The sequence below is a fragment of the Vipera berus genome, assembly GCF_964194415.1.
Source record: "Vipera berus genome assembly, chromosome: 2".
Classification (NCBI taxonomy): domain Eukaryota; kingdom Metazoa; phylum Chordata; class Lepidosauria; order Squamata; family Viperidae; genus Vipera; species Vipera berus.
Window position 1 is genome coordinate 256,829,966 of NC_138203.1, and position 24,580 is coordinate 256,854,545.

The 24,580-nt window shown below is 41.5% G+C and overlaps 1 protein-coding gene across 1 annotated transcript in view; it reads left to right on the forward strand.

The window, feature by feature from the left end:
- Positions 1-24,580, forward strand: part of PRICKLE2 (prickle planar cell polarity protein 2) — a gene marked incomplete at its 3' end in the record, with an annotated part of 372,656 nt that overhangs the window by 318,666 nt on the left and 29,410 nt on the right. The window contains exons 7-8 of the mRNA XM_081316996.1: positions 623-809; positions 8,267-9,121. Coding sequence (XP_081173122.1) covers positions 623-809; positions 8,267-9,121 — 1,042 coding nt within the window. The remainder of the gene's footprint in view (positions 1-622; positions 810-8,266; positions 9,122-24,580) is intronic.

The window sequence follows — 24,580 nt, forward strand, 5'->3', positions numbered from 1 at the left end:
CATTGGAAGTTTTTAAGAAGAGACTGGATAACCATTTGTCTGAAATGGTATAGGGCAGGGGTCAGCAACCTGAAACAGTGAAAGAGCCACTCGGAACCGGTTCCCTCACAAAAGGAAAAACTGGGAGCCGCAAAAAATGTGTGCGCATGCGCGTACATACGCACGTGCAGAACAGGATTTGACTGAAGAGTGGAGCCAAGGCGAGATATGCACCTACCCTGCATATTTGAATTGATTGAACTTTTTTAGTCCCACTTTTTTTTTTTGGACTGCACATGGCAGAGGACTGGGAGCCGCAGGAGATGGCTGAAAGATGTTGTTGTTATTATTATTATTTGCATACCAAAACAACTGTACACAGGGACAGTTTTTCCCCTCACTCTGCTGGACACTTATTTCTCACAGTCCTGCCTAATGTCATTGAATACTTACCCATGTACTGTGGCTGGTGGTATTATTTATCCTTATTATCTTCTTTACTCCCCTCTTTGTTGTTATGCTTTGCATGTGCACTGAGAGTTTCTGTACTGGAGACAAATTCCTTGTGTGTCTAATCAATTTGAATTCTCAATCCAGTTCAATTCAATACATATAAACAAATCCTGACTCCTCTTTTTTACAGATTATCTTTGCTGACGAATGCACAGAAGCGGAAGGAAGGCATTGGCACATGAAGCACTTTTGCTGTTTTGAATGTGAAACTGTGCTGGGCGGCCAGCGATACATCATGAAGGAAGGGCGTCCATATTGCTGCAACTGCTTTGAGTCCTTGTATGCAGAGTACTGTGACACCTGCGCTCAGCACATCGGTAAGGGAGCTGTTTAGAAATACCACCTTTTGCTGCCAGCTGGCTGGTTTGAAATAGGAAAGGCTCAGCCCTTGATGTGAAAAAATAACCACAGTGTTTGTGTGCAGAACCCAAAACATGATAGGGCCTGTCAATATACCATTGCATTATATTGTTGAAGGTGATGTGCGCCTGTAGGCTAGTGGCTGAAACTGTTTTGTTTTAAAAGTACATGACAGGCCCTGGCACTCGTCTCTGTCAAGCCTGCAGTAACTCCTTGGCAGATGTACCTAGCTGGGTCCGCAGTCTAAATGCTGGCACCACTGCTTTTGGCAGAGATCAGCTGAAGCTAGTGCCAGCCACTGGTGTGTCCTCTTGTTGCATCAATTCAAATAAGCCATAGATGTTTCCAACCCTCTCAGAGAGAAAAAAGCAAAAGAGGAGGAAGAAGAGATGGTCAAAGAAGTGAGCAAGGAGTAAGCATGATTAGAAAGAAGATGGCATGTCCAACCCATAATAGCAATTCCATTATTACTGTGCTCAGAAAATATTTTGCTGCTATTCAGAAGCCAGCTGGGAAGTAAAAATTACTCCGCATTTAGGAAGGAGTGGGGGGGGGAGGAAGGAAGGTAGGTAGGTTTTTTTAAAGTATGTAATACAAGCCTGACAAAAACTAAATGCTAAACCCAATTCAAACCAAATTCCCTGGAGCTAAAGTTTGAAATACTTGAACACAGGTCCCTCTGCCCCCCCTTTTCCCCCCCTGTGATTCTTAGAGACTCACAACCAAATGCAGTGACACACTGTTCCATCATGACAATATCCCAGAGTGGGATAGAAAGGAAACAAGGATGCTTGTTAAAACCTGCCTCCTGAAGATAGTAACAAAAGGATTATTCCAACCCCATTTTTTCTAGTGAAGTGATTTATTACTGTCCCACTTATTCCAACATTTGGCAAGAAGAAATTGCCCACCTCTGCTCTTCATTTTATAACATAGCTTGAGAAAGCTATTCATTTCTTCGGCAAAAATGTCCAGTTCTAGTTCTGGTCCATTAGAATTCCACCGAAGAACTAGGAAGGCCTGTCACTGAATGTTTTGGTGTTCTGAATTAACAACCATTTTCTAAGATAGCACTGAAGTTACAGACATGGGGAGTTGCTTATACTGTATTTAATTCATGGGGCCATCTAGCTCCGTATCACTGACACAGTCTAGCAGCTGTTTCCCAATTGTCAATTGGGGTATTTCTAAGCTTGCTTGGAGACTCCAGGGATTAAGACTGGGACCTTCTACAACTATATTCCGTCACTGAGCTATGGTCCCTCCATTGGAGCAGATGATTATGAAGATAAATTCAGCCAACTTCAATATAAGTGAACTGAAGACGCTTCTTGGATGAGAAGCGGAACACCTTCAGGCATAAGCAAAAAAATCCAATTATTTTTTTTATTTTTTTTATTTTAATTCCATTTATATCCCGCCCTTCTCCGAAGACTCAGGGCGGCTTACAAGCTTAGCAGTAGCCTTCATTCTATGTATATGCCTGCTTATTAGGGCTTTCACACACACACACCCAAGCGGCATTATTACAAAGTCAGCTTAATTGCCCCCAACAATCTGGGTCCTCATTTTACCTACCTTGGAAGGATGGAAGGCTGAGTCAACCTTGAGCCTGGTGGGATGCGAACCTGCACTAATTGCAGGCAGCTGGTGTTACTTAAGGAGGCATCAGCCCACTGCTCCACCAAGGCTTTTGAAAAAGGGGACAACCTTTGGGACAACCATGACCTGGATGACTGAGAATCTCCATAGACATTTAGGTGATGGAAAGTTGGTGTCGTGGTTTTCTGCCCATCTTGAGCTTTCTAGTATTCAAAAGCAATTATGTTGAAGTTGCCCCATCCTGGGCTAATGGGAAGGAAGGAGGAGGAGGTTGTGATGAAGTACCATCCTTCTAGCAACATGCCTAGCAACTGGAAGAAATGCATAGGCAATCATTGCCCAAGATCAAGTGAAATCCAACTGTCTGAATAACCAACAGATTTCAAGTGAGACTAGCTGTGTTTGATACACCTATGTTAAGAGGGGAAAAATGGTTTTTCAAGAGTGACTGAATAGTATACTGTTTAGATGGCATAGATCAGTGTTTCTCAACCTTGGCAACTTTAAGAGGTGTGGACTTCAACTCCCAGAATTCTCCAGCTAGCAGCTGGCTGGGGAATTCTGGGAGTTGAAGTCCGTATCTCTTAAAGTTGCCAAGGTTGAGAAAACTGGCATAGATTATTTGTAGGGAAGAACGATGGAAGAGTGGGGTTCAGTTAGCACATGTTTGATCTGCCTGCTGCTGAAGCAGCATAAAATGTTACAGCATTTTAAAATGACTGAAAAGCACTAGAAATCCTACGTCTAAGTATATTACCTTACACCTGGGAGCAAGAGTCAATTAAGCATGTCTAACTAGCAGGATAATTTAGGAACAAATAATGGTGAGAAGGAAAAAACCCCATCCTTATGCTAAATCTTTCCGCTATTAGAAATGAGACAAGCTATAATTATGTTATTAAAATAAAACATAAATATCGCAATTTCACCTATTCGGAATAATGGTGCCTCTAAACTGTTTCAAAAATAACCCTTTTCCCCAGAAATATGAACATACATTATCATGAGGATGCATGCTTTATTTGCCAGAATGACTACAGCTGTAGTCTAGCAACATGATGCAAGCTCCACCCCTTTCATGCATGTATGCAGTATTGCAGTGCATGTAGAAAAGAGGCGGGGCTTGCATCACAATGCTGTACCTCTGCTTTTTTCATTCTGCCCCACCCTCAGTCCCCTGTGGATGCCACTGTACACTGTTATATAAAAAAATGCACACACATTTCAATGAGAAACTTTATCACCAGCCACCATGTTTCTGTTGAAGGTAATAGAAGCCAAATTTTACAGAGACATAAAGGAATTTGAGTTGGCAGTTCGAAGTTGCTCCATGCAATTTTTTGAATAACGTTATGTCTACTGGCACGGGGGTCTAGCAAAAACTTAGCCTTAATAGATTGTGAATTTAATCTGAATTAAAATCAACCTTCAGTTAACTCAGACTTGCTGTAAATATAGTGGCCCAGTACTTTATGTTATGGTGTTTTTATGTGTGTACACCTTAGACTCCTGGTGACTTTTAGGATAAGTCCTTGAAGTTTTATTGGCAAGATTTTCAGAAGTGGCTTCCATTGCCTACTTCCAAGGGCTGAGAGAAAGTGACTGGCTATCCTATCTTCTTTTGCCAACTTGGCTAATTATGATGGTTGAAAGTCACTACAGTTATAGCCCAAGATAGCAGAGCACAGATTTTATACTATCTTTTTTTTTTGCATGACTGTTGAGAATTTAATGAACTGGAACTAATTGTGAAATAGTGGATAATAGTACAACCCACCTGAAGAATTAAAGGGTAGATATTTCCTTAGAATAATAGAACAGGATATTTTTAAGCAGATGGTCAGTATAAGTATGTGTTTTAGGTGCAAAAACAGCCTTCAGCCCTTTGAAATACTTTATTTCTTAGTTCATCCTCAAAATATCTTCTATCACCAATTTATTTTTTTCAAAACAAGGAACACCTGATTTGCAAACTATAACAATTTTCTTTTGTGTGTTAGTGTGTGTATGTGTCTCTTATGGATGAGGGTCAGTGTGGTATAGTGGTGCTGGACTGGAAGTGAGAAACATTGATATTCAGGGAATCGGGGAATTAAAGTAGATTGGACTGGATCCCTTCTCGTTGAGCATCAGATCTACTATGGATAAGATTGTCATACATAAATGGAGAAGCCATTATTATTTACAGAAGGGTATCAGTTGAGCTCAGATAACCTCCCCCCCATCAAAGTAGTAAAATGACTTCAATAAGTGCAAAGTAAGCTAAAAAATGTTATGATGACCCAGGTCTGTGCTTTATCCACAAATGTGGAGCATGGTACTATCTTCTCCAGTGTTTCACTACCAACAAAGAAAAAAAAATATGTTCCGAAATAACTTCCACGATTTAGAGCCCATGCAAAAGTGATGAAGTTTGTTTGGAACTTAGTAATTCATTTACTAGCTTCTTAACTCAAGACCATACTGATAAACTTTGTTATATAGTCTTTCGTTCCTTCCTTCTTTTTTGCATCCTCTCCTTTACCTTTATATTTTTCCCCTTTCAGATTTTTTTTAAAAAAATATCCTATTCATGTTATGTTCCTATTCATATTATTAAAATTCATATTAGGCCTGTAGGAAAATCCATATTCAGCTGAAACTTTCAGTTCTGGACAGATGAATATATGAAGTACAGTACTAGCTAAATGAAATAATTAGAAATGCTTTAGTGTGCAACCTACGCTGGAACATTTCAGGACTGAATTGTGGTTTGGATCCTTCTTTTGCTGCAAGGAAAGAAGTAACATAAAACCATGGCCATTAACATTATTTGTATTAAATCTTTGCATATGCTAGAGGAAATAGTACCATTATTATTCATCTGTTTTGACTATCTGTCTCCTGTTCTTACAAACTTGCCAACAATCTTTCTCCCATTTAGAGGAAAATAAGAAAAACTGACAAATTTAAGGTTGGGCAAATATTCATTAAAGTTTCTGCTACTGGAAAGTTCATATAATTTATGGAACATCTAAAAAGTACTTGATTCTTTGTACCCTAATTTGTGAAATAGTTATTATCAGGGATAAAAGCTGATTTCTAGATATTTAGTTCGTTTCTTGAACTTACAGGCCTTGGATTTAGCTGTTTTCCATTTTATTTATTGAATTTATACACTAACCTATCACTGTCGAGTGACTTTCCTGAACAGTGGACTTGTTACCAATGTTGATGGCTAAACTAACATGTTAATTAATTAGTCAGCACAATTGGCAACAGCCCAGCTGTTTAAACCTATTTGTAGATAATTGTTTTGCTTTTGGTGTACTGCTTTTACAAACTTTTGTTAACCTTTTGAAGCAATTTAAAGAAACATCTAATGGTTACTCCAGGGGGTCTTCAAATTTGGCCCTTTTATGACTTGTGGACTTCAACTCCCAGAATTCCTCAGCCAGGTATGCTGGCTGAGGAATTCTGGGAGTTGAAGTCCACGAGTCATAAAAGGGCCAACTTTGAAGACCCCTGGGTTACTCACTCTGGGCAAATGGAAGGATGATTAGTTTTAGGCCAATTTTTGCAGTCTATTGGGGATAGTTTTCTCATTGTCACAAATTTGCATGTGTTTGATTAAGCCTCACAGCATTCTTTGGTAAAAAGAAATTATTACTATTATTATAAAAATGATGTCCCTATTAATATAAGTAACTGAATTTAAGAGATAGACTCTCCGAAGAGCAGTGAGGATAAAATTGATTTTTCAAGATGAAAAGTTATAGTAATTGGTGACTCATTACTGTTAGTAATTAGGCCATAGCCATTGACTCACAAAGAGTGTGGTCTGCCAGGAACACAGATTAGGGACGTGACAGAACCATTTTCAAGATTTATCATGTTCACTGACAGTTATCCCTTCATGTTAATCCATATGGGGGAGAAATGAAGAACATGCATTCAGTTTATGTACACATTCATTGGCTGGCTTCCCACATCACGCTTAGTCATTTTGGGGATTCTGTTTGTTTGTTTTGGCTTAGCATGTTATGAAAACTCAGCCATTGTGGTTTGTAATGCATAGATTACAGTTTAGTTTGCCATGAGAACCTAGCTAATAATAGTTATTCAACAGTTAAGAAACCACAGCTTAACAGTGTATGAAGTAGTCACTTCTCAATCTTCTTTCTCATCCTTCTGTGTCATAGTGGATCACTAGAAAGTTAGCTTCAGATCAACACTGTAACTCAATGATCACAGTCAATTCAGCTTGATTATATTTTAGATATAAGTTGGTCAGGGCACTTTATTGCACATTTCTAACCAACCACTCATTCTGTAACGTATCAGGATCTGCTGGGCACAATTTATGCCAGCAGCTGCATTTCAGCTTTGAGTAATCAGCTGGTGACCACTTTCCAAAACATAGGTATAGTCAAGTTCTCGACAGAGGATTGACACAGCAAGAGTAACAACTAAAACTGAATTAATTAATTAATATGACTTGATCTGGCTCTGATTAAAGCTCGCCCTCCAGTTATCTAGATCAGACCTTCATCAAGCTAGTGTTAAGACTATAATTTTTCAATATCAGTTAAGATTCTTCATCCTGAGTTCATATGGTCAGTACCATCTTGCATATCTGAAGGGTATCAGGTAGGGAAGTTTGTCTATTATCCCTTTTTAAATCTCTTCTTATTTAAATGTTTGGAGCAGGCCAGTTGGCCCTTTAAAAATACATCCCCCTGAGGCCCGAGAATGTAACTTTTTGTTTTACTGAAAAGTAAAAAAAAAACAACACTCGACTAAAGGGAGGTGGCAGGAGGTTGTGTTAATTTCATGAACAGTTAGCCTGACCCATGACAAGTAAGCTTCAGGATCCTTTCTGATTGAAAACAGTGTTTCTCATTGTTGAAATTGGCCTAATTCCTTTTGATAATTGGCCTAATTCTTTCTGATAATCCCCAGGGGGTACTGAATTACGAGCAAGGCACATTGTGTGTGTGTGTGTGTGTGTGTGTGTTTTCTTTTTTTATGCTGTTTCATGGGAGAAGATTGATGACGAAGCTGGCAAGCGGGATAATTCTCCGAGGGCTCAATTTTCTTTCTGTTTCATCAGACAGACTAGAGAAAAAAAAGATGATTATTAATTTTTTGTGCTCTGGAATCTAATATAAAACCAGAGCAAAGGTATCTAATGATGAGTTCATACTCTGAATGCTTCTTTCTCTGAAACAGGTTGTAACTATAATATTCCAGAAAAGCCATATAGAGTTCCAATAGAAAAGAATATACGTAGCTCCAGGCTGAACTCTGGAACCTTTGGTGCTCTCTGAGCTTGGTTGTTTGCTTGAGGATATTTCATTCCATTGATGTTGTCTAGTTGTATAATGAAACGTCTGCAAACAAACAAACTCAGGAACCACCATGGACTCCACAGGCTATATTTTCAACATTTTTTTTCACTATTGGAACTGTTAGCATGAAATAATGGAGCGATGTGTCCCAACACATTTTGCTTCCCCATATAGACTGCTCTACCTATAGAAATCGTTTGCTCTCCATTACAAATGTTCCATTTTTGGATGTTCGTGTGCGTGGAAAATTCCGCGGGTAAAAGAACTGCATGTACTGCCTGATATGCTTAAGGAACGAATTTGATCAGACCCCCTTTTGAATTATAGCAGAATAATGGGAAAACGCCACAATCACAAGTATTACTACTCTTTGGCTCAGTAGGTACTACAGGGGGAAAAATAGCTTGCTAAGTGTCTCATCTGCTTTGTTCCAAATTGTGGTGTGATTGGCACTTAATGGTATTTCTCTCCCTTACCTAAAGGCATCGATCAGGGTCAGATGACATATGATGGCCAACACTGGCATGCTACGGAGACCTGCTTTTGCTGCGCCCAGTGTAAGAAATCTCTGCTGGGCCGACCATTTTTGCCAAAGCAAGGGCAGATTTTTTGCTCCAGAGCCTGCAGCATGGGTGATGATCCAAACGGTTCAGATTCATCGGACTCTGCCTTCCAAAGTGCCAGAGCCAAAGAATCCCGGCGTAGTGCTAAGATTGGGAAGAACAGGAACAAAGGAGAAGAGAACGCCAGCAGCCAGAGTAATCAATTGCAGGTGACCTCCAGCAGACTGTCTGCAGACGTGGACCCTCTCTCCTTGCAGATGGACCTGCTGAGTTTGTCCAGCCAGACTCCGAGCCTAAACAGGGACCACGTATGGAGGAGCAGAGATGAACTCTACCACTATGGGAACAAAATGGAGCAAAGTCCATCACAGAGCCCTTTGCAGCTGCTCAGTCAGTGTAATGTCAGGACGTCCTACAACCCAGCACAGACACCAGGTCCTCAACAAGAACTGTGGGGTAAACATTTCAACAACCCAAAGAGAAACTCCTCTCTAGCCATGAAAGGACATGGTGGCAGTTTCATTCAGGAATGCCGAGAAGATTATTACTCAGGAAGGCTTCGGTCGCAGGAGAGCTACAGTGACATGTCCAACCAGAGTTTTAGTGAAACCAGAGGGAGTTACAAGTACGACCAAGAAGAAGACAATAGCATGACGGAACAGCATTGTCGGACCAGGCATCCACTCAGTGCGCTGAAATTCACTGAAAAACTGTCACGCACAGAACAAACTCCTCGGGGTTCAATGGAGTCGCTGGCTCTTTCCAATGCAACAGGTAAGATCTGTGGGTAATCAGCTACTGAAGTATGGTTTCATGTCAGAGAAGGCAAAGAGAAGATTGAGGTTCATTTTAACAGTATAACTCTACAGTTAGTGAAAGAGAAGGAAATCCTTCTACTTTTGTGACAGGCCAAAATGCCTTGATCATGATGTCCTCGCATTGCATAAATACATGTTTATCTCCAGGTGCCCGAGAACAAGAATTTAATTGAAAGAACAAAGAGGGAACATAGATTAGTGGCAAAGCTAACATGATCTCACGCTAAGGGAATATACCAGGTGCTTTCTCTTATCCTGCGTGAAGGAGGAAAGTAGGGTATGGATGCAGCAGAGGGAGTAGCATTAAAAGGTTCAGCAAAGAAGCAGGGTAGAAAAACGGGCACAGCTTTGTCAAAGAGGTCTGCTTAAAGTCACCTGCCAATGTGCCAAACTAGCACGTTAGATCAGAGCTACTTACTTAGCCAGTAGTTCTTTTTTCCTCTCCTTAGGCTGGAGCGCAGAATAATTGAACGAGATTATTACACTGTTTCTCTCCCCCTCTCTCCCCCTTCCTCATTCTTTCTCTTTCCTCAAATCATTATTCAGAGATTTTGATAGAGATGCATAACACTCTGTTAATCTCTGCCGGGCATTAACCTTATTCTTAGACACAGTAATAATAGCCATAGCTTTGATAACTCTACAGTAGCACTTACCATAAAGCAGAATAGAACTGTTATCCCAGGTAGCAGATTTTGGATGGCCTCAGGCAGCAAATATTTATTTTGGTATTTATTATTACAATGATTTGTCAAGGTTAGGAAAGTGTGCATTGTCACTTTGTGCCTCAGACGACAAAAGTAATTTGGCCTGGCTTGGGGGGGTGTACTTTTGCAAGTGGAGGACAGTGTGCGCTGGGTGCTTAAACTTGTGCAGCAAAACCACTTCTTGCCTCGTTTTTTTGATCAGGCGAAGTGAAATAAGGAAGAGAAAAATCCATAGCCTGCATGTTAATTCAGAAGGAAAAGAAAAAAATATTGGACCTTTGGGCAAAGCTTACTGAAACAGATCGATCGTTGGTATGATGGGCAGGAGATGTAAGGGAATTGGAGGTCTGTCTGCATGTCTGCTTTTGCACATATTATTTTTTTATCACGTTGAGTCAAACTTGGGTAGACTTTTAAAGCAAGTTGTGGTTTTATGCAGCACCATTCCTTGGTTTTTCTTTTGTGAATGTGGACTTTGCTCGGCAACTTTCGTGAGTTTCAAAAGATAGCCCGAGATGTTGATATCTACCAAGAGGTTATAACAAAAAAAAACAAGGAGGACTGAAGAGGAAAAATTGGGATAACAGTTGAAGTGAAGGTGAGCCGATGTTCACCTAGAATTTCATGGCCAAATTTGGGTCCTTCCACCACCTGTCACATCATGTATATGTGGTGCCACAACTGTTAAAAGTAATTGTCCGTGTTTTGTTTGATTGTTGAATGAATGAATGAATGAACAGCCTCTGGGACCTGATTGGCAGATCTGATTTCCTCCCGGGCTCTAATCTATGCACGTGAGCAGAACTGCTTAGATCAGACATGTCAAACTCGTGACGTCACGTGACATTGCGCAATGTATTGGGACAGTTTTGCCGGCAATGGGGTGGGCATGGCTTCCGGATGACATGTCCGGCCCATGGGCCGGCAGTTTGACACCCCTGGTTTAGATTGGAGTAAAGGCAGTTAACTAGAATAGTTAACAGAATTAAGGACCTGTCATATTGAAGAGATTGGGATATCATGTAAAGAGGATGTATTTACCTGACTGTTGATTCTTTGTATTTACCACATATGTATTTTATTACATATATTCCTAGACCAGTGATGGCGAACCTTTTAGAGACCGAGTGCCCAAACTGCAACCCAAAACCCACTTACGTATCATTGGGTGCTGGGTGGGCGTGGCCCATTGGGTGGGTGTGGCCCATTGGGTGGGAGTGGCCCATTGGGTGGGTGTGGCCCATTGGGTGGGTGTGGCTGCGGTGGTAACAGCAGACTGGGTGGGACTAAAAAGTTCAATCAATCCCAACTTTGCGAGATCTTTTTTCCCCCCGCAAAAAGTTGAAATTGATTTATTGATTGAACTTTTTTTTGGGGGGGGGGCGCATAGCAGCAGAGGCCTAAAGCGAAAAGGTTTTATAAAACCCAGCTGAAGGCTAGGACTGGGGCAACGGCACGTGTGCCCACAGAGAGGGCTCAGCGTGTCACCTGTGGCCCACGTGCCATAGGTTCGCCACCACGGTCCTAGACTTATAACCATTAGTTTAGTGACTGTTCAAAGTTACAACAGCACTGAAAAAAGTCACTTATGACTTTTGACATTTATAACCATTGCAGCATTCCCCGTGGTCACATGATCAAAATTTGGATGCTGGGCAACTGGTTCATATTTATGACAGTTTGCAGTGTCCCAGGGTCATGTGATTACCTTTTGCGACTACCTGACCAGCAAAGTCAATTGGGAAACCAGATTCACTTTACAATCGTGTTACTGACTTAACAACTGTGGCAAGAAATGTCATAAAATGGGACAAAACTCACTTAACAATTGTCTCATTTAGCAACAGAAATTTTGGGCTCCATTGTGGTCATAAGTCAAGGACTACCTGCACTGTATTATCTTTTATCTAGTTTATCTTACATTTGATTTTTTGTGTTATATTTTTGATATGGTCATAAAGACTAATCAATTAATAAACTATTTAAACTATCTACCTAGAATTAGAAATAAGTAAGGGGAGAAGTTAAGGGATGCGGTGGCTTAGTGGGTTAGGACGCTGAGCTTGTCGATCAGAAGGTCGGCAGTTTGGCGGGTCGAATCCCGAGTGCCGCGTAACAGAGTGAGCGCCTGTTACTCGTCCCAGCTTCTGCCAACCTAGCAGTTCGAAAGCACATTAAAAAAATGCAAGTAGAAAAATAGGGACCACTACGGTGGGAAGGTAACAGCGTTCCGTGCGCCTTTGGCGTCTAGTCATGCCGGGCCACATGACCACGGAGACGTCCTCGGACAAGCGCTGGCTCTTCGGCTTTGAAACGGAGATGAGCACCGGCCCCTAGAGTCGGAAACGACTAGCACGCATGTGTGGGGGAACCTTTACCTTTACCTTTTTAAGGGGAGAAGTTAGTCTTCCCCAAGCTGATACTTTGTGGATTGTTGAGCAGTAACCTCTGTCCAGCCAGCAGGGACATCAACTTGGGCGTGTCAAAGGTGAAACACATTTATTTGTACTCCTTTAAAACCGGATAAGAAGGATCAGCAAAAAAAAATTCTAAATGCACACTTTAAAAAGCACTAAGCTCTCCAATAAAACGATTTCGGTTCATTACGTAAAACTTATAGATCTTGCCTGAGGAGGAATAAGAATAACGTTCTGGGTTTTGCCGTTAACCGATACAGCATATATAGATATGTATCTGACAATTGGCACTGTCGGTTTGGAAGCTAAGAGATAAATGATGTCTCTGGGGCTGTGAAATTAAACCTTTTGAAATGGAATTTTAACAGAAGGGAAGTGGGTGATGGAGTGGACCAATGAAAGAGCTGCCTTAGATTTGGCTTATTTGTCATGCCAACATCTGGTGCTTTTATTCCTTCTCCTGAAGGAGATGGCGTTTCTGAGCTTTTTCCTAAGTCAGATGAATCCGATGGCAGCACAGCCATGATAATCAGCAATATAACTGTCCAGAAATTGATGTCATAACTCAGCAGCTGTCATGGTGAATGCAACAAGTCCATAGCTGGATTTTTTTCTTTACCTGATAACACAAACACACACACACACACACACACACACACACACACACACAAAGAGGGGGGGGTGTCCTCTTAAAGGAACACTCATTGTAACAGGAAGAGGAGAACCTGCTTCAGAGACTGCAGGTAATATTATTTGAAGAGGAGAAACCAAATACAGGATATAATTCCAGGGTGAAAGAAATAAAATATAACACAGTATAGATACTCCTTGACTTACCACCACCGTGGAGCCCAAAATTTCTGTTGCTAAATGAGACAATTGTTAAGTGAGTTTTTCCCCCCATCTTTCAAACTTTCTTGCCACAGTTGTTAAGTGAATCACTGCAAGTCAGTTAGTAACACGGTTGCTAAGTGAATCTGGCTTCCCCATTGACTTCGCTTGTCAGAAGGTCGCGAAAGGGACACTGCGACCGTCATAAATATGAACCAGTTGCCAAGCATCCAAATTTCGATCATGGGGATGGTTGTAAATGTGAAAAATAATCCTAAGCCACTTTTTTTCAGTGCCGTTATAACTTTGAATGGTCATTGAATGATTGGTTATAAGCTGAGGACTACCTGTACATATAACTTTTGATGCCTTATGGCAGCTTAAAATGTCTCCCAAACTCCAAGAATAAGAAATCATTTCATAATTATTGAAGCGCGCTGTTTGGAACATTTCTATTAGTATTCGTAATTACAGACGCGTCTGTCAGACCATGCGCTTGAATGACAAATCACACAGCCTTTCTTGACTACACTTCAGGTTTTCCTGCTCTTCTGAATAGGCACGTGAAATGTTAATTGTTTGATTGCAAATACAGATGCCTGCCTTTTTTTTTTGTAGTTGAAAGAGCCACTTTTCCAGCCACTCACATATATAATCTGTCCATTTTGCTATTTTTGTTGCAGTCTGTCCACTAAAGACAGAATTGCTTTGCCGAAATCCTGACCGCCTACAACACTTGATGAAATGGCCTGCTTCTTGAAGCTGCGTCTGATACCTCTCTGATGTGCAATCCAATTATAGTGTCAAAAAGAATCAAACTCTTGTCTGCCTGCCTGCCTGCCTGCTTGCAGTCTTTTCCTAGTCTTGCATGAGCTTTTGTGGTGTCAAAGGATGTTCGGGATCACATAAAGCTGCTGAGAATAGAATGCTTGCAATTAATGTACCTGATTAAATAACGAGAGTTGTATTTATTAAGAAACTTTACGTAGGATACAGGATTACAGGAGGGTTTTTTCCCCCTCCTAGTTTTGATACTAGGTAATGAGTGTAGAGCTGCAATTTGAATCCCATATCCCTAAATTCTGTAAAAGGGCGTTGAGGTTTAGAGTTTTCTGAAAAGATCCTGTTAGAAATGGGGAAGGATGATCATTTAAAAATCTCACTGGCAGTAGCTTTCTTCCAAGGATTCCCAGGTTAAAAAAAAACCAAACTAATCATGGGTTGTGATAAGATAGGATGAACATTCCCTAGTGTTTTTTTTTGGGGGGGGTTGTTTTTTTTTCAGGTGAGGGTTTCCAAGTAGTTCTACCAGGAACTACTTCATTGAGTAGTTGGAGGACACTATTCCTTCAACCTAAGTTTAGAAAAAGAAGAAAAGATGCCTTGAATGTTCTTTCCCAACTCGGAAAATTTCAAAACTTTTTGCAACTTTTGGCGATTTTGAAACAGAAAAGATGGCTGTACCGGTATAACTTTTGTGGAGGTTTGTAGATGGGGGAGGTTTAATGAAAAATTCCCTTAGAGAACCAATGGTGCCAAGTCTCTTGATGCAATTTTTCTGAGGAAAGGAGAGTTCAGTACATGCCCCCCCCAAAAGGAAAGGTGACAATCACACAGAATTCCAAATGAAATTAAATCACTTTAACTAAAAGATTATTATTTTGTACTGCTCACTAAAAGAGCTTGGGGATTTGGGCATCAGTACGAATAGCATTAGAAAGCAAACAATGTAAACCCCCCAGAGTCATTGAAAACTGCCCAGAATCTTGCTGGATAGCAAGATGAACAGCATATAAATTAAACAAACAAACATACATACATACATCTGGGGCATCTGCCTTTCTTGCTCCTCCATAATCATTTCTTCTTCTTCCTCCTCTATGAGCATGGTCTACATTTTAAACAAATGTAGAGGATAATGAAAATCAGCTCTTTTGACAGGACTGATGGTTGCTTTGACCAAACCAGGTTAGTTCTCCATATATGATGGTCAGAGACTAAAGCAAGAAATCAGTAACTACCTAATGCAGGGGTGTCAAACTGCCAGCCCACGGGCCGGATGCATCACCAGAAAACTCCATTGCCGGCAATGGAGTAAAAGCTCTGATACGTCACGTGACGTCACAAGTTTGACATGTCTGACCTAATGGATAAATGTGCCATCCTAAGAGACTAGAGATGAAATTTTAAAATCACAGCCTTAACTTTCAACAGTTGTGCCACTGGATTATGTGGGAGAAACTTCAGGAGGGAATTAAGGGGGTGAATTCCATCTGTCCAAGCATTATGAAATATGTAGTCCATTTCGATTCAATGTGGCCTTCATTTCAGTTGTTACAAACACCTCTATATTAAATGACTCTAGGCAGCTCACAATATAAAGAAAAACAAGTAAAATTGCAATCAGTTCAGTTAAAAATAGAGTGAAAGAAATAAGCTGGGAAATCCAGACAGCCTACCCCAAAATATGACACCCCCTTACCACTGGTAAGTTCCATCCAACTCACCCTAAAACTAAGAAAACAGTGAGATCATTAAGGCTTTCCACAATACCATAACGATGGGAGCCATTCAGATATCAGGGGGCAACTCATTCTGGAGGGAGGATGCTGTGATGCAATAGGTGCACTTCCTGGGTTGCAAAAAAATAGTAGTAGTAGTAGTAGTAGTAGTAATAAATATAATAATAATAATAATAATAATAATAATAATAATAATAATAATAATAATAATAATAATAATAATAATAATAATAATAATAATAATGGTAAAGGTTCCCCCGCACATGCGTGCTAGTCGTTTCCAACTCTAGGGGCCGATGCTCATCTCCGTTTCAAAGCCGAAGAGCCAGCGCTTGTCTGAGGACGTCTCCCTGGTCATGTGGCCGGCATGACTAGATGCCAGAGGCGCACGGAACGCTGTTACCTTCCCACCGTAATGGTCCCTATTTTTCTACTTGCATTTTTACGTGCTTTCGAACTGCTAGGTTGGCAGAAGCTGGGATGAGTAACAGGCGCTCACTCTGTTACGCGGCACTCGGGATTCGACCCGCCAAACTGCCGACCTTCTGATCGACAAGCTCAGCGTCCTAACCCACTGAGCCACCGCGTCCCTTATAATAATAATAATACTGTTTAATTGAGAAAACCTGGAGAATGTCAGTTCATTCTGACCAGACAGAAACCATAGGAAAGAGGCGAGTCTGCAGATAATCAAGCCCCTTATGCCATGTAAAGGGTTTATAGATGTAAGGCACGGGTGTCAGACTCGCCACATCACGTGACGTGTCGCGACATATCACAACTGTTTTTGCATTGCCGGCAATGGGGTGGGCGCGGCTTCGGTATGATGAAACCGGCCCGTGGGCCGGCAGTTTGACACCCCTGATGTGTAAGGAGTTTATAGGTGAGCTGAGGTGGAGGAGCTTACAAACCAGCGGTATCCCATGAATATGCTGAAGCAAGGCTACCACCACCCATGCTACTGCATTCTGAACTAGTTGCAACTCTTCAGGGCTGTCTCCAAGGGCAGCTCCATATAGAGTACGTTGCAGCAGTTGAGCTGCGAGGTGATTGACTCCTTTGTGATTGAGACATTCTGTTTGTTAAGTGATTTCACGATGGAATTTTGGTCCAGAACTTTGGCAGTAGGCATTACAGCTTACGACCGCAATTGGGAAGAGAATTTCTGTTGCTAAGCAAGGTGGTTCTTAAGTGACCATTTTTACAGCTTTCTTTGCCAAGGTTGTTAAGCAAATCACTGCAGTATTTAAATGAATTGCCCGGTCATTAAGCAAATCCAGCTTCCTCCATTACATTGCTGGTCAGAATCTGGTTGGGAAGGTCAGAGGTAGCAATTCTGTGATCCACGCTCCAACTGCCGTAAGTACATGCCCGTTTGCTTAAGTGCCTTAATTTTGATGCTGCATCAGTAGGAGTGTGATAACCATAAGTCACTTTTTTTCAGCGCTGTTGTAAGTTCAAAAATGATTGTTAAACCAAAGTCAAGGACTGCCTGCTATTCTGAACTTCCTCATTTTCTCCCATTCTGCCATCCACGGTAAAGATTTACTCTGGCTTCCTTTTTGTTCCGGACCCCTAACCTTGGCTCTGATTTTTAAGGCCCTGTGGTTAGCCATTCCCCACTCCTATCTTGCTGTGATCCTGTTTATAGAGAATGAGAAGTAGAACAGGAGTGTCTTTCCTTTCCTTTTTTGCTTTTTCCTTTCCGTTTGCACTTTGCTCCTTCCCTTGTGCATTTCTTTCCAGCATCTGAGCCCCCCCCCCCCCCCATTATGGAATTCCGCTCCTTCTCTGGCTACACATATTCTTGGATGCGCTTAAGAGGATTTAAAAACATATTTATTGAAGAGAGCAGACTGCTGGGAGTGGTTGTGAACAGATGGTGAGAATGGCACCAGGGCTGTTTCGATGTAAATCTTATTAGCCCAGTTAAATGTCAGATAGGTTTAGAATTTTATAATTGTGTAACTGTGACTGCAAATACATCATGGCGTGTTTTGATTTTATTTTTATGCAGATTTAACTGCTGCTTAGTTTTTGTTGGGGTTTTTTTTAATTGCAGTTGAACTGTGCCCCCATGGGAGGAGGTTTATAAAAAGTGTGTGTGGGGGGGTTGTTTCTTTGTATTTCTTTAGTTTATTGTTTAATGTGCAGCCAGATAGCCAAACTAAGCATACAGCTAAACAGATCAGATCTTTCCTGACCTGGCACCCTCTGAATATTGGACTGCTAATTGCCATCATCCTCAGCCAGCACTCAACATGGATTCAGCTTTTCTTCCAGACTGCTTTTTATCTACATTCTTCTCCTGGGTGCCTTCCTTGCCAAAAGCTTTTCCTTTCATGCTCAACAGTTGTTTGCTATTGTACTTTTCAAAGCTTTTAGGCATTCCGGCTTCCAAGCCATAAGCTCTTTGTATGGGGGAGAGGAAGGTGTCTTCCTAGGCATGCAATCATAGACTTGAATGTCGATGAAAAATATACCTATCCCCAAGTGAGTATATATGGGTGTTCAGCCTTACCATGCAGCCCAGGGCATGTTTGTGCAGAAATGCTCCCTAATGGTAGAGGTAAAGTTTTTCCCTTGTCCAGTCGTGTCACGGTGCTCATCTCTGCTTCTTGGCCTGAGGAACCAGCATTGCCTGAAAACATTTTCCGTGCTCATATGGCCAGCATGCCTATATGCTAAAGGCGCATGGAACACTGTTACCTTCCCACTACCTATTATTGCATTTGCACATTTTCGAACTGCTAGGTAGACAGGAGCTGGGGCAAAGAACAGGAGCTCGCCCTGTTGCCTGGCTCTCGGATCTCAAACCCTGGCTGTCAGCTGTGCCATCGTGCCCATAGACTCCCTCATGAGTTCAGTAGAATTCCCTCCCAAGGTGACATGGGAGGGTTACCGCAAGACAGTGGTGGGATTCAGCCGGTTCACACCAGTTTGGCAGAACCAGTAGCTAATTTTTGCTGAGTTCGGAAAACCGGCTGAATGCACACTGCTTCCCGAAGTCCAGTCTAGGCCTCAGAGGCCTGGAGGAGGCCTCCCAGGCCTAGGATGGCCCACCGGAAGTGTGTGGGTGCTACTTCCGGAAGTCCGTTCTAGGCCTCAGAGGCCTGGAGGAGGCCTCCCAGGCCTAGGATGGCCCACCGGAAGTGTGTGGGTGCTACTTCCGGAAGTCCGTTCTAGGCCTCAGAGGCCTGGAGGAGGCCTCCCAGGCCTAGGATGGCCCACCGGAAGTGTGTGGGTGCTACTTCCGGAAGTCCGTTCTAGGCCTCAGAGGCCTGGAGGCGGCCTCCCAGGCCTAGGACGGCCTGCCGGAAGTGTGTGGGTGCTACTTCCAGAAGTCCGTTCTAGGCCTCGGGGGCCTGGAGCATCCAGTAAGAGAGTCGGTTGTCCAGGTATTCGAATCCCACCACTGCCGCAAGACGACGCCATGCATGTTATCTTAGTCATCGTGTGGCTTTTGTCATAGTTTGAAAGTGTCCTTCATCATGGAAAGACAATGGACAGGTATCAGTCAGAACATAGATGCTCAAGGTACATATATCTCCACTCATCCATCTGCTTTTCATCCATCTCCAAAACCAGTTGAAGGCGTTTTTCTGTCTCTGGTGAACAGCAAGATGTTCTTTCCTCGCTTTTCATAGTCAGGAGCTAACTGCCTTTGGAGCTGGGTTTTCCTTCAACATCGGCAACTATACCTGAAGTAGGCTAGATGAGATAGTTCCAGTTAGACAGTGTGGCACTATCCTCTTTTCCATTACTACCCAAATGTCTCGTTGTCTCCTGCTTGAGAAGAGTCCCTTCTCATATTTAAGGATAGGGTCTTCAGAAACATTCCCATGGGCTACTTTGAATATGCTAGGGAGAGAGGTAACTAAGGACCTGGTGGAGTTCGGCCTCACCAGGCCCATGCTAACAGAGGACCTGCACTGAGGATGGGCTGAAAATGTTTTTTTTATGTGACTTTGTGACATACAAGAAATAATTGAAGAAAAAAAAAAGTGGATTAGTAGCTTCCTTTTTGTGCCAGATTCTCCAGATGTTTGTTTCTAAATCATGTGAGCTGCTATTTTTGGCACTAGCAAAGCACTATGTAGGTAACTTGTTTTAGCTCAGGAGGTTGGACCAGTGTTACAACAGGTGTTTTATCTACCTGCTTACAGAAAGCCGAATGAAGTTTCTGGAGGTCGAGATGGCCTGGAGTTTCTTCATTCTGAACCAATGTGCATGTTAGGACAAATCTATGATGCTCCATGACTTAATAATTAGAAAGAGGAATGGTGATTGTATGATTCTTGAAGCAAACTTTATAGGTTAAATCAGATGTAAGAATCTTCATATATATATATACTGTGTTGACCCTATTGATGTCTGTTTGTACATCTAATGCATATATTTATTTATTTATTTATTTATTTGTTTGTTTGTTTTATATACCGCCCTTCTCCCAGAGGACTCAGGGCGGTGTACAGAGCAAAGTAAGTATACAATAAAGCAATAATAAAACAAATAAAATCCCAAATCTATCAGGCCAGGCCGGCTTGCTGGAATAGATAGGTTTTTAAGTCACGCCGGAAGGTGCGAAGGTCGGGGGCCATTCGGATTTCGGCTGGTAAGCGGTTCCAGAGGATTGGCGCACCCACCGAGAATGCTCTCCCCCTGGGGGTCACCAGCCGGCATTCTCTGACCGGTGGCACCCTGAGGAGGCCCTCTCTGTGGGAGCGCACAGGACGGAGGGGTGTTGACGCTGGCAGTAGGTGCTCCCGTAGGTAATCCGGACCCATGCCATGTAGGGCTAATAATAATAATAATAATCTAATTGGAGTGGAGATTAAAATAGGTGCAGCTTTATTGACTATGGCAGTTGTGTATCTTGATCCAAGACTTTGCTAATGTTTACATGCTCTATTATGTCCATTGTGATATACTAATATCCGAATTCAGGAAGTATTCTGAAAAATATCTGAGCAGGTGCCACTAAGTGGATCTTTTTATGAGATCCCATTTTATAGAGCTCCCTTCCCAAAGTTCTTCTTGCTTACTTGTTTTTGGAGAGACCTTGAATATAATTCTCGTTTCTTAGTAGAATATATACATTTTTAAGTTCTGGTTTCTGTTGCAAGATATTACAAGAATGGTCCCCTAATTCTAGTTGGCCAGCATATCTCTAATACTATAGCTGTTTATAGTAGAAAGTCCCATCAAATAATTCCGAAGTGCATTTTTACAAATATTTGGCATTTGTTATTGTGGTTGCTAGTTGATTTTACAACAGCAAGAGTTAGCAAGTTAAGCCTTTTGCCTTTCATAGGATATTGCTGTGAACTGATTTGACAGTACATAAATTAACTATCTCAACTATTTTTCAAGGGGGTGATGACTATGATATGATTTGACCTTGATTTTTATGTAAACATTTTTAGCACATAAGCGCTACCATCACCATTCCTGCCACAATTATCTGCAATAATATTTTATCAGCTCAGTAGCAGCTTGCAGAACTGACTTCCTTTAGAATTGGTGTTTTTTTTTTAAATTTCTCTTAAGTACCATTTACTTCAACTTACCATATGGGTCATCTAGATGAAAAATATTTGGAACTTTCACAATTAAGTTTGGGTGTTTAACTTGCAAATGAATCCAGCTTTCCAGATTGTGCTAAAAATGCATGATAGTCATAATTAATTACCGCATAGTTTTAAAATGCAATTATGCTATTTCTTAGAATTATGTAATTATAATTCATAATTATCAAAACACGTTTGATGAGTTAAGGTTTGACAAGCACAAGAGGACAGGCCAATCTCTTGTAATCTTTTTAATATCTTAGGGGTAAACAGGTAAACGAGTTAGTGACTAAAATCCTTTCTCTGTTAGCAAATTAACACCAGTAGTTTTAACAAACATGAGAAAGTACAGGTTGTGTCTCTTATGTTAAATTAACATAATCTGTAACACAAAACAATGCATTGCTGTGTAGGCAGTGAGCAGCTACTCCAGATTTCAGTGTTGATTTTATGCATTGGGTGCGGATGAGCAACTAATCCAGATTCTGATGTGAATCCTGTACATTGGATGTGAATGGAGAGCTAATCCAGATTCCAATGTAGATCTTATATATTGGATGTGCAGCATGGAATAGAAAGAAGGTGACTTGGTTCAGAGTGACCACGCTCATCTTTCATTCAGCCTTGCTGCCCTTGGAAATTAGGCAAGGTAGCCTTTACAAATAGAACTTGGTTATCCATAAAATATGGCCACATAGATAGGAGAAGGGGGGAAAAATGGGATAGAAAGAAAGGCAAAAGAAGAGAAAAGAATTGAAGAAGAGCAGAGAAAAGTTGGAAAAGATAAGATAACCTTTATTGTCATTTTTACTGTGGGCACAACAACACACATCAAAAATGAAATTTAGTTGCCCGCTCTCAAAGTGACACATACCTAAACGTACTATATGCAACATATACATACTATATACAACATGTGAGGAGAAGGAAGAAGAAGCCAAAAAAAGAAGACAATTGAAATCCTAAAGATACAAAAAGAGAGCTTAAGAATGTCAGTGGCAAACAGTAGAGTGAAGCGCATCCATCCAAGAAGGTTGGAAGAAAATAAACATAATGGCTATCTGGGAAAAGTCCCCAGACTCTAGTTTACTTAGTCCCGAGGCCTGAAACAAACATTAAACAACCACATTCCTTTTTCCAGTTGTCTTCAGGAAGCCTCCCAAATAGCAATGGCAGTGTGTTGCCTTGGACAGTAAGACGGATGGCATCTAAATTTAATAAATAAAGAACTGTAATATAACAGGGAAAATTTAAAGCAGAATATAGCATATTCCAGCCGGAAGTAAACAATAAAATATAGAGCTGAAGACTATAGAATATATAACGATGGCTAATAGAGCTGTAGATGCACTTTATTTATAAAGGAAAGATATAAGATAAGGTCAGGGTGTTGTGATTCAGGGTCAGCCTGTGGGTTCGGCAGTTGGGTCGGACGACTCAGAGGAGGAGGAGGAGGGAGGTGTTGAAGAGCTTGCTGAGGGGGTTGGAGAGCTTGTTGATGAGAGCCCTCAGCCAGGCCCCTCCCACCTGGACACGACGCAGACCCAGCTGTGTGAGCCTCACAGCGTGGATGAAGATGACCCACAGCTGGCCCTGTTCAAGGAGGCAGTCAATCAGGAGTAAACAGAGGAAGGCAATGGGGCACCTCGGAAGGAGGCAGAGAGAAGCCACGCCCTGAACTGTATAAAAGGGGAATGCGTGGGAGGGCTGGTTTGCTGAAGGCAACCACTTGAATAGCTCCTGTTTCATGGTTCGTGTCTTGTTTTGCTCTGTTTTATGTTAATAAATTTGGCAGGCTTAGTTCCAGCCTCTTGCCGTTTGTAAAGTCCCTGCCTTTTCTGCAGGGCTGGTAGCAGGCTGGTACAGAACACAGGGTATCTGCAGCGACTGTCAGTAGCTTCAAAATTGTGGTATTGCATGCATGAGTCCACTGTTGATCCCCCAATTCCAGCCGTCATTCCGAAGGCAACAACTGTCTCTTTGGTCTCCCCTGGATAAGACTCTAAATATAACTTTTTAAAAAAGAAGAGAAACTTTAAAAAAATACATTTTGTAATATTTTTCTATAACTACCCATTTATATAGGAATTATTCTTTGCCTCGCCTCACCTCTCCATACCACAATTGAAGCTACAGCATACATAAAAAATAGTACAGATAGTTCTCAAGTTACTATCGTAATTGAGCCTGCAATTCCAGTTGTAGGTCATGACAGTCATAAAGCGGGTCACCACGTGATCAGACCCAATTTGACAATCTTTTGGGGGTTGGTCATTAAGCAATTTTGCCAGAAACTAAAAGTAAATGCCTGTTTCCAGGGGGGGGAAACATAAATCATGGCCACGTGACAAGGCGTGGAGAGAAGATATTGGAACTTTCTACCTGGATCATAAATGGCTTTTTAACATTCTTTCATAACTTCAAATGCTCACTGCAACCGGCCATAAATTGAAGGGTTACCCGAATGAGGATGTTAAGTTTGGCTTGCACAGTCACTTGTAAAAATAGATATTCTGATCCTCCAAATTCCTAGGGCTCTTTTGCGGTCTGTTGTACAGTATAAAGAAGTTAGCTTCGCCAGTAGGGCAATTTATGATCCCATTTTACAGCCACTCCCTAAATGTCTATGGTCGTAGTTTGGAAGAGACTGGCTAGGAATGCTGCTGCAGTTGTGTAGAATCTGCTTTGTGTGTTAACAGTCCTACAGTCAAAGGATTGCTTTAACTCCAGCTCACTTGAATGAAACAGTTGTGAGTTAAAGGGACCAATTTTACTGCTGTAGAATGTAGTTGAGTTTCTTAAGTAAAAGAGGATCTCAGAGAGAGAGAGAGAGAGAGAGAGAGAGAGAGATCAGAGGAGAAGGAGAAGGAATGCATTTATTTTCCACCATGGAATGGAGCCAGCCTCTTCTCAGTGGGGAAAATCAAATGCCTTCCTTGCACTAAGAACAGAAGTGGGCAGTTGTAGAGAAATTCCACTCCTGGTTGCCTGTTCCAAAATTCAGCGTCCCAGAAAAAGTAGACTTTATAACCTTTTTTTTTAGTTCCTGTTCCACAGCATGCCCATCCTTCTTTCTCTGGTAAGCTTTACATAAGAGACACTGGATGTTTAAAAGCCTCGTTCATTTGAATTCTTTGGAGCAAAAGGAATACCTTTTGGCATGCTTGCAAAAAAACCAAACCGCAAGACAAGTTGGAGAAGAGAATGCATGCGCTTGAGTCCCAGCAAGACCAGACTTTTTCCAAAGCTTTAGTTCTTTGCAAAGTTCAAAAATTACAATAATGAGGTCTTTTCCTCAAAGTTAATTTCTTAATCCTTGGGAAAGACAATTACAGAAGCTTCATTTGCAAACTTTGTTCAATGCATCC